The sequence below is a fragment of the Poecilia reticulata genome, linkage group LG3 (assembly GCF_000633615.1).
Source record: "Poecilia reticulata strain Guanapo linkage group LG3, Guppy_female_1.0+MT, whole genome shotgun sequence".
Taxonomy (NCBI): Eukaryota; Metazoa; Chordata; class Actinopteri; order Cyprinodontiformes; family Poeciliidae; genus Poecilia; species Poecilia reticulata.
The window spans coordinates 17128770-17142351 of NC_024333.1; the positions used below are offsets into that span (position 1 = coordinate 17128770).

The 13582-nt window shown below is 38.7% G+C and overlaps 1 protein-coding gene across 6 annotated transcripts in view; it reads left to right on the plus strand.

The window, feature by feature from the left end:
- sox6 (SRY-box transcription factor 6) overlaps window positions 1–13582 on the plus strand; it is a 138957-nt gene that overhangs the window by 23456 nt on the left and 101919 nt on the right. For 5 of the 6 annotated variants that reach the window (XM_008405228.2, XM_008405227.2, XM_017304046.1 and 2 more), the window contains exon 3: window positions 7166–7216. The exons of the other annotated variant lie outside the window; for it this stretch is intronic. In XM_008405228.2, coding sequence (XP_008403450.1) covers window positions 7182–7216 — 35 coding nt within the window. In that variant the 5' untranslated portion in view covers window positions 7166–7181. The remainder of the gene's footprint in view (window positions 1–7165; window positions 7217–13582) is intronic. 6 annotated transcript variants of the gene reach the window in all.

Here is a 13582-nt window from a genome sequence, read left to right on the forward strand (position 1 = left end):
AGTCTATGAATATAAAGAAGTTGGATAATGCAAAATTAATATGTATAGGTTAAACGATCAATCTCTGTGTAAGCGTTTTATGACAATAAGTATAACAATGACTACAGTTTTCAATGTTTAATCTGTGCCTTTACTTATTCAAACTTTTTGCCAAATATTTCCCCCCAAACAATAACAAAAACCAGGTGAGAAAAATGCAAACACCAGAAAGCGAAAAAAAATAAATAAATAAAAAAAAATGCATGAACGTGGTTGAATATCTTATTAACATCATGTTACCTGCATGTGCTGGTTAAAAAAGGCGTTTCCTGACGCTAATCACGTTTGAGCATACACACACTGAACTGACGTGTTTATGGCGAAAGTTTGCAAGGTTATTAGTCTCCTGTCATTATTTGTTACAGAAGATAACCTGGCATGAATCCCCAGCAGATTTACTGTGGTTCCGCCCCCCCTTCACATTTAGCTAGATTTTCATACAATCAAGAATCTGAATATTTTGACTTAGAGGCTTAATTAATCTTTAAAAATGACTGGAAGTAATCTAGTTTGTGCGTCTGATGTAACATGCTTAATTGGACTCAATCAGACCCCTCTGGAAACACCTGAGAGTACATTGCGACCACCTGAAGGGATGTACATTCTGTTAATTTACCGTTTATCTAATAAGCTGCTGCCACAAATCCTCTCAGCTGTTCGGGCCGGTGTTGATGGGCCACCAGTGGGATGCGGGGAGCCATTTTGAGTGAAATTAAATAAACACCACTTCATCCTAAAATGAAAATGAAAAACCGGTGAATGACTTCTCTGTGTCTATTATCCAACAAATGAGTCTCTTCAAATCCACTGACCCTCCAATGATTGTGGTCAATATGCCAAACAGAAATTGCATGACAATGATTTTAAATTAATCAGCCACAAAGACTTCAGTAAATCCCAAAGCTGAGTTGGTCAATGTTAATTGTTTAGATGTCGATGGTGGAAAAGGTGTAAAACTTACTTCAGTTTTATTGAGCTTTTCCATAGAAGCAGCTCGCAAAATCTGTCCTTTACCTGATGATTATATTTTGTGCAGTGTTGTTATGCCCACTTTCCATTTAACAGCATAAAAAAAAGATAAGAGTAAAAGGCCAATGTGGATTTTTCTGTTGTCCTGCTTCGTATTTTACATACCCTTTTTATTATGAGATAGAGTTTTCCCCTCTACACACTCCTGTCAGAGAAGAGGACCAGAGAAGATGCCATTAATCTTCTTTCACACCAGCTGTAGAAAGCAACGCATAACTAAAAGTCTGGTAAAACGAATTAATGATTTCAGCCATGAGCTTTTCTCCCAAAAAGCCATGAATCGTCTCCAGCTGATAATGCACCACAACCCTAGAGTGTGAAATCCTTGTTGCATTGTGAGTAGCCGGTTAATTGATTCGCAAATTATTTAAAGTTTGTGGTGCCCAGGGGAGCACTACGGTCTAATGGCAGCCCATTTCTGCAGAGATAAAGGAAAAAAAAAAAACCTCCTCAGCTAAGATGACACTACATTGTAATTCTGAGCTAACAAGCATAATTTGGGCCTCAAGAGTAAAGCTATGTACATTTTGGATCTATTCAGTACATGTTTCTCAATGCAGACTTTATCACATCCTAATCCTGTGATCCAATTGGAAATGCTGCTTTAATCAGACTTTTCGTTTTTCTCAGTTGTAGTTTTATTATTTCTAGAAAGCAAGAAATTAAGAATGAACTCAAACAACCCCAAATTGTTTGATTTCAATGTCAAAATTGTATTTTTTGGGCAATGGCACATTCAGCCAAAATTGTCATAAATGTGTCATTATGTGAGTGACTTTTTATTAAATATATATCATTCAAACATTCTGAAGATCATAGGAAACTACAAATAAAAGTTATGGAGCAGTTAAAAGGTTAAAGAACATATATGATAATTTTTAGAACTCTTTCAATTCTTTTCAAGTTTGCAGCTTCTACTTATTTCCATTTCTGAAAAAAAGAGCTGTAAAATAAAATATTTCTCTACACTTTATCTGGTTCAGACAGTGAGAACACATAAGTTGGATGTGCAGCTAAACTTGCAGGAGGAAAGTTTACCGAAAAGGTTATTGATTAATTTAATATCTTAGACATCAACAGGTGTTTTGTACTTGTACTCATAGAACGATGGTAAAGGAACAGATTTTCTTATCTGAGAAACATTAAGCTAACAAACAATACCCTCAGACATCTCAAACGTTTAGCCACTGTCTCAAAGATGGAGCTACCTATCATCACTATGGCATAAACTACATGTTGTTCTTCAGCAAAACGAAAAAATAATATTTTCTATATTGTTGTCCTGGAGCCGCCAATAAGCATCTACATATTCAGATGACATAATTTTATTCAAAAGGTCGTCTTGATGCCGTGTTTATTAACTCAGTGTCCATATGTGTTGGTAACTTCTCGTTTTAGAGGGCTTGATACATATGAACCACTAAAAGACACTAGAAACATTTTGTTTTATTTTGTAGGATCTCCTCTTTTTAAAGTGTGGAAAAATTATGAACACAATTAAATATGTAAATTTATAAAAGTTTATAATGGCATAACCATAGTTACTAGTGACACCTGTGTAGAATAGAATGGTGTACAAGCCCACACATTTTTTTTATTTTACGTGTCTTCGGCTGAAGTTGTAAGACCTCTGTGTTAATATCAAGAAACCTCTAATATTGTCCCATTAGCAACTGCTGTCATTCAGACACACGGTGTTGGCCTGATTTAAATAAAATGAAATGAAGATGGTTGTTTCTGCTCCCTTGGCTTCACTCATTGCCATAAACATATGCTCTGTGCCCGCTTCTTTCCATCTTATTTATGACTTTAATTTGTTGTGTGGGCTGCACAAGAAATCAAATTTAATCCAATCCTCCCAGGGACCCTGTCATATAATAACATGGTAATTTCTGTGTATCCTTTTGAAAAATGAGAAAATTAATTCTTCCTGACATGTTCTAATTATTCCAGTGTGAACAGGGGATGGGATCCCCTCCCTTCTGCCATCCCCCCACCCCCCAGCTCCCTAAGTGTCAGTTGCCGACGGGTGTCGAGGTGCTAATGCTGACCAGCAGCGCGTTTAATTTGAAACATGAGCAGACACCTTTCAACACACCTTCCTAATGTTGGAGTGGCTCACACAAATTAATTCACTACTCATCTGGTAACGCTGACTGAAATTTGTGTGTGTGTGTGAGCGATGTGTGCATTTGTATGATGTGCTACAGGGACAGTAGCACCACTTGGACTAATTCAGATTAGTTAAGGGAACTGAAGGTGTGTGTCCTTGTGTATCCTACAAAAAGGTGCAGATGCATATTATCACTGTATTCTGATTTGTGCTATTTCAACTATCCGTTTTTTTTTCAAGGGGAATTTATGAATAGTTTATAAATTCCTTTTTCTATCCCCATCTTCTTTTTTCTCAAACCAAAAGTAACTTATCAGCCATAACATCTAAGAGAACTTTGAGAGATCTATTTGAATTTCACCACAAAGATCTTTAACTGATCATTTTAGCATCGGCAGAGATTTTACTGTTTGTTTGTCTCTGAAATTAATTCAGATTGTTTCTCTTTTCAGGACGACTAAGATTACTGAAATGATTTCCCTTGCCTAAATTACTTTATGTTACTGTCTTATGAGTCATACTTTTACATGTAAAGTTTGACATCATTTGGAAATGAGATGTTAATGTCATGGCCTTGTAAGCCATGACATCAACATAATGGCTTACGCTACTTAAGCTGTACGCTTCCTTAAGAAGCGTACAGCTTCTTAAGGAACAAGATTTTAGGCATATGTTTTTTGTTTGTTTTTTTTTAAGTGAATATATGGTGTTTTTAAGTCCTTCCTTTTCACATTTAAATCATTCAATTGTGTTGTGTCAAAAGTGGAAATGCAATGCTTTGGTCTGAATTCCTCGTTATTATAGTTCCACAAGCCCCTCTTTTACCCATGTTCTGAAGTGCGTCTGACAGCATCTCATTTTGTTGTGGACTCTTCAAATGCGAATGAGGTACTTCACAACCCACCGCCCTCCAGATCGCAAAATGTTCCACTCTATCACGTTCGGCCATTTTTGTAGTTCGGTGGGAAAGATAAAGTTATTTAGTGGCCTACAAAACATCCCTGAATGTATTTGAATGATCCTGTTCATGTAATAACACTATTCAAAAGTCGAACTAAAAGCGAGCACACACATAGGCAGAAGGTACAAGGCTACCGCTGTCAAAACAATGGCCAGGATATTCATATGATATTTCATATCTCACATTTTTTTCAGCTAATTCCTTTGCTATGTCCATCATTTGCATAGATGGAACTGAAGTCCTCAATCAGTCAAAGTCTTTCTTGATACTGGTGGAGAATCTCTTTGAAGTGCCTGGTTAAATGCTATTTTTCTTGGAAATGTACCCAATTGCAAATTATTTGCATGCAATTTTATAAACAAAATATCAGCTTCAGAGACAGGTGGAGTTGAAAAATATATGAAAAAAAATGCTATAGCCTATCGTGAAGTCTAGAACCACAAAAAAATGATTAGCTGTGTTATCTTTAAGAAAAGTTTTTCTAACAGATGCATCATAATTACAAGAAAGAGATAATGGATACATGAAAGTTCTTTAGGTCACCATGTGACTCAGACGAGAATGAGATGTCTTCATGGTACTTGAAAGTATACATCCTGTCCCCACGCTTATCTCCTTGTTGTGCATCTTCAAACTCTAAGCCATTAGCTAGGATGCTAACGTGTTTTCTCTACTGTGAGCTGTTGAATCCTTTAGTCTTAGCTCACTTTTCAGAAAAATATTGGCGTTACCCACCATTTTCATACTGGTTTATTTAAGGGAGCGTACAAACCACCTTGGGATGCTGTAACTGCTGCGCTCTGTGCGGCTAACTTCTGTGTCTCACTGTTTGCTGCGCACTATGTGAGCCCGTTAATGACTGAAGACTGAGCGTGCCGACGTGTGCCAAGACCCACATGGCTGCTGGCGGTGCATTAAATCAGCAGTCAATTTGACTGGAAGTTTGAAATCTGGGCTAGGTTAAGGGATGTGCTGAAGCCGTGTTAATAGCTAGCTTGTTGTCCATATGGTACTGCTTTAATAGAGCACATTTGTTGCAGATGGTGGGAGACTTGGTTAAGCAGAGGCAGCTCTTGGCAGAAGCTCCCTCTTTGAACGGGTGCTGAGCTGCTCGGACTGGCCCATGCCAACTTAGTGAGAACTATCCTCCCATCATCAGTGTATTTGTTTTTGAGTTATGGCTGAATCTTAATGGATACAAGTCTTCCTAGAACACAAGAGATTTTGAGCACAATTTCCTGTAATCAGGCAGTTTTCTCCAAATTTCATGTATTTGCATTCTTAGTCGGCTGAAAAAACATGAATGCACAATGTAACAGAGAAAGAATATGAACTACATAAGGAGCTATAGATAGAAACTCTGCTCGGTCTGCTCTAATTTATTCGTCTTGCTGTAACCCTTGTGAAAGGTCTGTAAGATTCAAGCGTCTTAGTGACGTTTGCTTCACAGTTAATGCAATCAAGATCAAATTAAGTTAAGTACCTATATTTTTGTCCGTGCATTAAGTTTAGATTGAATTCATAGGAGTCGATGATTGTTGTTGGTTTGTGTGTGCCTGCACTGCATGCTTTTTGCACTCCCAGAAGTGAGGAGACACGCTTGATCTGCTCTGCTCTGTTTGACGGTTGTTTTCTCACGTTGTCACTGGCTCGGTGTGCTGTGGCATGGTGATGGTATTATGTGCTCTGGGCCCAACAGAGTGGAGAAAAGAGCAGGGCTGCAAGTACCCCTGGCTATGCCACTCCCGCCTCCCCAGACACCTTATTGTGAGAAAAGTCTCGGCTGAGCCCTTTGGGCCTTGTGGAGCCACTGCTTCGCTAAGTGCTGGCCGGGCTGAAAGGCACAGTGTCCTTGGGCTTGGCTCATTCTTTCCATTTTCTCACAGGCTTTGTCTCGTAAGCCACTTGAGCAAGAATGGAAAATGCTAAATTACACTCATGCAACTAAAACTTAAGGTGTTTAAGGGCTGAGATGTTGTTCGTTGTTGGGCTTGTGTTTCCTATGATTATTTCTTGGTGCTTTTTTTTCATGATTAGTTTTAAAAGTAGCAGTTCTCACAACAGCCGTGCTTTGTATTGACTCTACTCCTTCTGAACTTTAAGAAAATGAAATTGAATAAAAGGACAAAGATGAGAATAAACATTGAGGATAAACGTCTCTATATTATATTGACATTATGCGAGATTTTTTTTTTTTTCAAATCAGAATAGCAGTATATTTTATTGAAACAGAAAAAGAAACTTCAGCAGCCAGTAAAGTTTCCACTGACAAAATTGTTCTGTACAATCCTTGCTCTTTTCCTACCACTTAAACAAAACGCATGAGAGTTGCAATCAATTCTCAGTCAGTCTTAACACAATAAAAAGTGTACATTACACAGACCAATAACATTGCCTAATGGAAACCTGTTGTAAGTCAATTTTAGTCATGTGTCTGCATTTTTTTTTTTTTTTTTGTGGGTACGGCTTCTGAGCGACCTATACAAGTGGTGACATCATGACCACATCCTTTTGCCTCTTTGGCGCTGCGATTCCCAGCTTGGGTCCCTTGTGGCCGAGCTCCTAGAAGCCACAGCAGCCTCGCCACACATGGGCTGCAGCTGGACCACCGCTGGCTACTCTGAACAGACGGGTTCTGTGGTCACAGGGGCTGGATCCACATCCATATATCTGCACAAAGCCATGGATACGGGCTGCATGGAGATCAGTAGGCAGGGTTTATTTGATGCTAACATATCATCAGCTCAAACCAATGTTGTATGCAAATCCAATCCCTCAATGGAAAGAGATGTAATTAATGATGTCAGTTCATAAAAAAGAGGATGGGTTCCAAGTCATATTTTTTGCTTTAATTAAAGACATAAGATTGTGCGTAAGAGGAATATGTATGATCAGTGTGTTTTTCTTTGCTTTATTCTCCCCTTTTCTTTTTTCCTCCTTCCCCATCTCTTGTTGCTCTTCTTCCTGATTATAACTCATTTCTCAGTTAAAAAAAAGATGTTCTCTGTGATTTTTCCTACCAGAACCCCACTCGCTGACATGGAGGGCTTTCTTCGTAGCAGCTTTTTACTGAGGTTAGTTTCATTTCCGTTGTTGCCATCTAGGATCACAGGTCGGGCGAGGGTGGTGTGGCAGGCACACGTTGGGGGGTTAATCTCTCTGACACATTGTTAGCTGTGGACTTTACCCCTTGTGTGTGTGCGTGTGTGTGCGTGCACATGTTTGCGTGTGCGCATGTGTTTGTACATTTGAAAGGCTGTCCAACATAGATTCTTGCATATTTACCCAAGCTGTCTGTTACAGTTGTGTTCATGTATTGCGTGGCTGTGAAGCATGCTCACCCTTACAGCCTTGAGTCAGACTGAAAGCACACATCAACAACTTGACGGTCACACACACATGAGCTCGCCCCACCCCTTGCCGCCACTCATTTCACAGTTTTAACAGCCTGCAGGTCAAGCTCTCTGTGTCTTCATACTGCATGCTCTTGTCTGACCACCCTCCTCATCTGCCCCTGCCTTGCTAAACACCCTTATCAGGGCTGGCTGGTTGAGGCAATCACTGGCAAATCAGTCTTGTGATGTACTCTTGTTTCCCCTTTCCTTCCTGTGTTTGTCTTCACCGTAATGTAAAGATTTGCATTTTTTTTTTGTGTGTGCCTTTACACATCCTGGGATTCTAATTAAAAATGTGTACTGTCATTACACACAGTGGAAGTAAATAAGCAAGCTTATTTACCATTGGCTCCTTTCCTAGTCAACCACCTTCTCTAGGCTCCAGTGTTGCTCCCTAATTAGGGCTGGCTCATTAAAAGCCACAGCAGCATCTGCCTTTCAAAGCTGCTGTCAGCCAAACTTTACTAAAGCTAATGAATCCTCTTTGATTTCTTTTTCAAAAGGTCACTTATTTGATTAAATTAACAGCATTTTTTTCTCCCACAGAACGGTTGGGGGCATTTTAAAAAGAAAGGACAATTTGATACCATTACTCTTGCTCATCAAAGCGTCCTTCAGGAATTCAATAGGAAAATGTCTTGCCTATTTGAAATTGTTTTTATTTTTTTCTAACAGATGGAATCTCACATTTATTACCTTAAAAGAGGGGGGAGGGAGGAAAGCTATTTTATTTTAGCATTTTGCCAAAAGAGGAATAAACTCTTAGCAAAATCATCCTGTTTGAGTTGACTTTACAAGGACTTTTTAACACATGCAAATCTATGAACCTTTTAATCTAAATTCTGTTGCACAAGAGAAAAAAGCAAATTATCACTTACCTTTTAATTGTTTATATTATCACATTCTAACTTTATTTACAGTTGCCGTGCTTAAAAGGTAAAATGCAAACTGAAAAATGTACAATATAAACGACACCAATTTCTTTGGTGCGATGTAGCTGATGGTTATTCAGAAATAAACTTGTTTAACTTTTGAATGCACGCTACCATTTCTCATTTCCGCTTTTGTAGCAGTCCTACAAAGCAGATTTCTCAGCACCTGTTGAAACCAGTTTTAATGGACATCCAAAAAGATGAGCAGTCGTACATTTTGAACAGTTAACACAAGATGGTATTTTTAAAAGAGAAAAATTAGATACTTCACCGAATGCTTCTTACCCTTTTCTCCCACTATATGTGACATGTTTTTCAGTTGTTTTTTTGTTTTTTTCAATGCCTTATTGCACCTCTAATGCACACCCTTCTGTCAATGTCAGTTTTAATTAAAGGCAGCAGCAGAAAGATATTATGCACACTGATTGAGGCCCAGACAATCGGGCCAAGATTAAAGGCAGGCTTTGCTTCAGGGTTAGCCCTTTTTGCTTTGATAAGACTTGTGTCCTGGAGTGGGAAGTGGGCTTTGAGGCAGGGGGTGAAATAGAAAGAAGCAGAGGTGGATAAGCATGGTTCTCCATTAAAGAATCCTATAGTTTATTTATTCTAAAAACAAAGTTAGGTCAAAGTGAGTTCTCTAAGCAGTGTCACACATACAAATCTTCTCCAAAGTGGATTGTTTTTTTTTTTTTTGACATTTTATGCTCTAGTACCTCATCACAGATGCTCCTTCTTTCATTAATGTGTTGAGTCATGAGGTTGGTTTTGAGTTGACATGAGTTTTGGTGGCTCCAAATGAAACCACTTTCATTTTTAATAAACACGAAACCTGTTACACAGTTATCGTGGCAAACACTTGGAAGTCAAACAGTTGGCGTCTTCGTTTTAAGCCCAACTCTCAAGCTTTTGTTTCTGTGTCTGGTTTTAGTAAATAGTGTTTTAAAAATTCTCTGAACTGAGCCAAAAGTTTTCTGTCTTACTGCCTACGATTTGTCACTCAGTCCTCCTCAACTTCTCTTTGTTGATTTCGCCTTAGATCAATTTTTTATATGTCTAGGCAACGCATTTATCAGCTTTTTGTTTGCGCAGTCAAAAAAGCAAGAGGGAAAATGAGAGTGAGCAAAAGAGAGAAACGGGAAGGAACTAAGCGCAGATATGTGAACAGAAAGACAGAGAGATAATGACTGAAAGAGAGAAACGGAGAGAGAGAGGGAGACGGGCAGACAGAGAGATCTTCAGTGTCAGTGTACTCCCAGTGGGCAAGACCTCCCTCTACATTTTCGCCATTATTTGATGTAATGAAAGGAGAAAGTGTGTAACATTGAGATTGTTAATTAATTTAGCCTAACAAGATGAAGATAAATGAAACCCACTGAAGGTTGACTAGACTAAGGGGCCCACTTAGCATTCCTTCTGCCCTCAAGCCCCGTTTTCTCCTCTTCCCTATTACAATGGAGCTCAACTAATAGCTGCAGAGCCATGTTTGTGCGACCGCAGCATGCTCTCCACCTGCGAGATTGGATGTGAAACTTTTTTTTAAAGAATTTTTTTTGCTGCTTTTTTTTTGTCTGTTGATCTTTTTTCTATATTCAAGATGGCCTAAACTGCTCTGTAATTGAGTCAGTTTGGAGTGCAGACATGCGGCTTTCAAACTGAGCCATCCTGACATGATAGATAACGCTCAGCTGACATGCCTGATTTTGAACAACGCTGACTTTTTGAATGTATGCTGATGAGTACGATCTGGTTTTTATTTTATTTTAGAAACACAGAAGACACTTTCATTAGACCCTCTGCAAAACATGAACGGAGCTGTGCATATGTGGTCAATCGCTCCGACTGTTTTGAGGTTCTTCGCATCTCATCGCATGAATTGGGGGGTGGGTTCTCAGTTATAGCCTGGGCGGCTACATTAGAGAACGCACACACAATAAATGGCAATAGACACACACAAAAAAAGAAGAAAAGACATTTTTCATACAAAACCAGACAGTTGCCTTCATCCACAAGAAAATCAGTAGTCTATCTAGCTCACTGGGCACTTTGTACAGCATCTTGAAGGCAGCACAGACCAATCATTATGACACCCATTCTTTGCTCCGCTCGTTCTGAAGTCAATCCACAATGGGTTGTTGATTGTATGGAAAACACTAGAACAATTATGTCCTCTGTTTTGGTGGCAGCACAGCCTTTTTAAAGTGCAATTCTCCATAATGGCCTCATTATTGTTATTCTTGGAGCGGGACGCAGGAGGAAGAAGTAGCCTCTCGCAGTGCATCATTATTTCGTAAATTTCGATTAGCTCATCATGCTGTCTCCTGGCAAACAGAGTCATGGCTAATTAAAAGTGGGTAAGCAAGCACTCCTTGCCTGTGACTTAAAAGGTAGCTCTCGATGGACTGTTAATATGAAAGAAATGGTAAAAAAAAAAGGAGAGGATTAGAGCCGTTACCCTGGTAACTCCAACTTCCATCTGCGAGGGAACAATGAACTTGTGTTCCTCTACCACCTATGCCATGAAAAACAGAAAGCAGGGAAGTGAGTGTGCTGAAAGGACAGGACCCTTTTTAACAGCAAAGTGGGATTCAGGTCTAATAGGCTCTTTGGTGGGAGTTGTTAGGCGAGACCACTGGGGGATAGAGGACCACAGGAAAGTCAATGTGTTAACCTAGGACAGAGAAGGTTGTCTATTTATTTATTGTTTTTAACAATAGCACTTTATTTTGTGCATTTATTGCTGCTTAAAACGACCAGCTTGGCAGAGAAAAGCTGTCAAAGCTGCTTTGATTTCCCAGTCATGTCTCATATGCTGAAACCATATGAGACTTGTGTTTCAAAAATAATTTGAAACACAAGATTAATCTTAACTCACAATTACTGTTGAAAAATTTTTTCCCAATAAGTAATGGATTGCTGTAAACTTAGGCATAAATAAAAAAAATAGAAGGGATTCATAGAAAAACCTGTTAAAGTACCTCATATAGGAATGCTGCTGTTCTAAAACACAAGTTTGAATGATCCATGACTAGACAGGGACAGTGTGTGTGCTTCTCTTTAAGTTTTATGTCCCTTATTACAGCTGCAAAGCGTCTGCTCACATTAAGCAAATTTATGACCGAGGCCAGCTGAACAGCAGTACAGGTTAATGAATTTGGCATAACTAATTAAATGTTATTGAGGGATGAATATGAATCCTGTGTCCAGGACATCCAGCAGACAAAGGGGGCAAAAGTAAGAGAGCTGGGACAAAGTGCCTGAGATAAAGCTGAAGACAAAATTCCTCTAGTGAAATGACCTGGTGAGATAATGTTTTTTTGCAAACACAAAAGCCTTTTCGGGTCCCAAATACTAAAGAAAGAAGGTTAAAATAACTTAATAATATAAAAACTCAAACATGCTCACTAACATATTGTTTGATATGTTAAATGCAAGACAAGACAAATGGAAAAAAAGTTGGCAGAGTCATATAAACAGGATCTTTCTGATCAACAATCTGACGTTTTTTCTCTTTTATCAAACAAGTGCTGCAATATAAAGGCACCAATAAACAAAAAAATAAAAAAGTAATAATTTGAGACCCTCGAACAATAGGTAACAAATGAAGAAAAAATATTATTGGTAGGTGAATATTTGAAGATTTACATTTTTAAAAACATATATTTTTACTATTTTCTGTGCATGGTGATTTTGGCATATTTAACTTAAATATTTCCCGCCGCTCTCTCTTCCTCTGTTGCACTCGCACTAACTCCTCTACACACCATGTCTGACATATGCTCCCTGAGAGCAAAGCCTTTCAATTTAGATTTCAATTATCATGTTAGTTTTGTGATTAGACTTTTAGTCCTCCAGGAATCAGACCTCTCTGCTCCTCTCTATTCCACTCTATTCCACTTCCCCTGCAATCACATCCCATCTGATGAATTGCGCATATAATTACGGAAGTTATTGAATATGCAGATCGCTGCTGACTCTTGGTGTGCAGTTCATATCGCATCAACTCTAACTGTACCAAACAAGGGCCTCTGATAAAGACCCACTCTCATAATGAGAGAAGGGTAACATCAGCATGAAATAAAAGAAAGGGTGACCATAAACTGTGTGTACCTGCGTGTGTCCTAAAGAGCAAACTGACCCTGGGCTCGGTCACACTCGGACCCAAAATCCAGCAAAGCACAGACTTGTCTGAGACCATTCAGTTCGCAAGGTGTTTATGAATCAAGCAAAATTAGGTATTTCCCCCATGTTACAGTATATTGCTACCATCATACTCGCCATCCCATGATGCAATTCCATGGAGGTTCTCAGAAGAGGGAGTGAAGCACTTTACAGGCACACCCACAAGAGGAGGATGTGGGAAATGCTTAAACTTTTGATAGCTTTTAGAGCGCTTCCCTGAAAAGCTGGCTTGCAAAGCAAATACAAAAATATATATATTTTTTTCTGTCTAAAGACAGCAAAGTCTTTGGACAAATCTAACTGTCTAAAGACTTTGGATTTATTACTTGCTCCTCGACAGCTCCAAAAAAAAAGATAAATTTTACACAAAAGTAATGCTTTGGGGATTTCTTTGGCTAAGATTCACAAAAGAACTATGTCTTATATTTTTCATTTATGCTCTAGTCATGTATAGTTGATATGCCTGACTAATAGTTGAGAAGAAGATTTACAAATTGCATAGAAGCTGCACAACAGAGTTCACAGCGCGTAATCATAATGAGTTCTCAATGTGAAACCGTAAGGTGGATGGCTTAATTGATGTTTATTTACTCTTCTTTTTTCTCTGTTTTCAGTTCTATTTAATAGTAAATGCTGCATTTGTCAACGTTAAACAAATATATATAAAGCTGTCTTGTCCTGACTAATTGCAAATGCACTAAAATAATATACAAGATCAGAATTAGTCATGCCCCTGGCAGATTTAGGTTTTAAGTTAACTTAAAATTTATATCACCGTGTTTCTACTAATAAACAATCTGGAAGCTGAAGACCAGGGTGTCAGTAAGGAGGTCCTGTGGCCTCAAAGATCAATTTCATCATTAAAAGTCAAACAACATACCGGCTGAAACGTTCAAAAAGCAGGCCAGGTGTAATATGGGTTTGATTGCTGTAA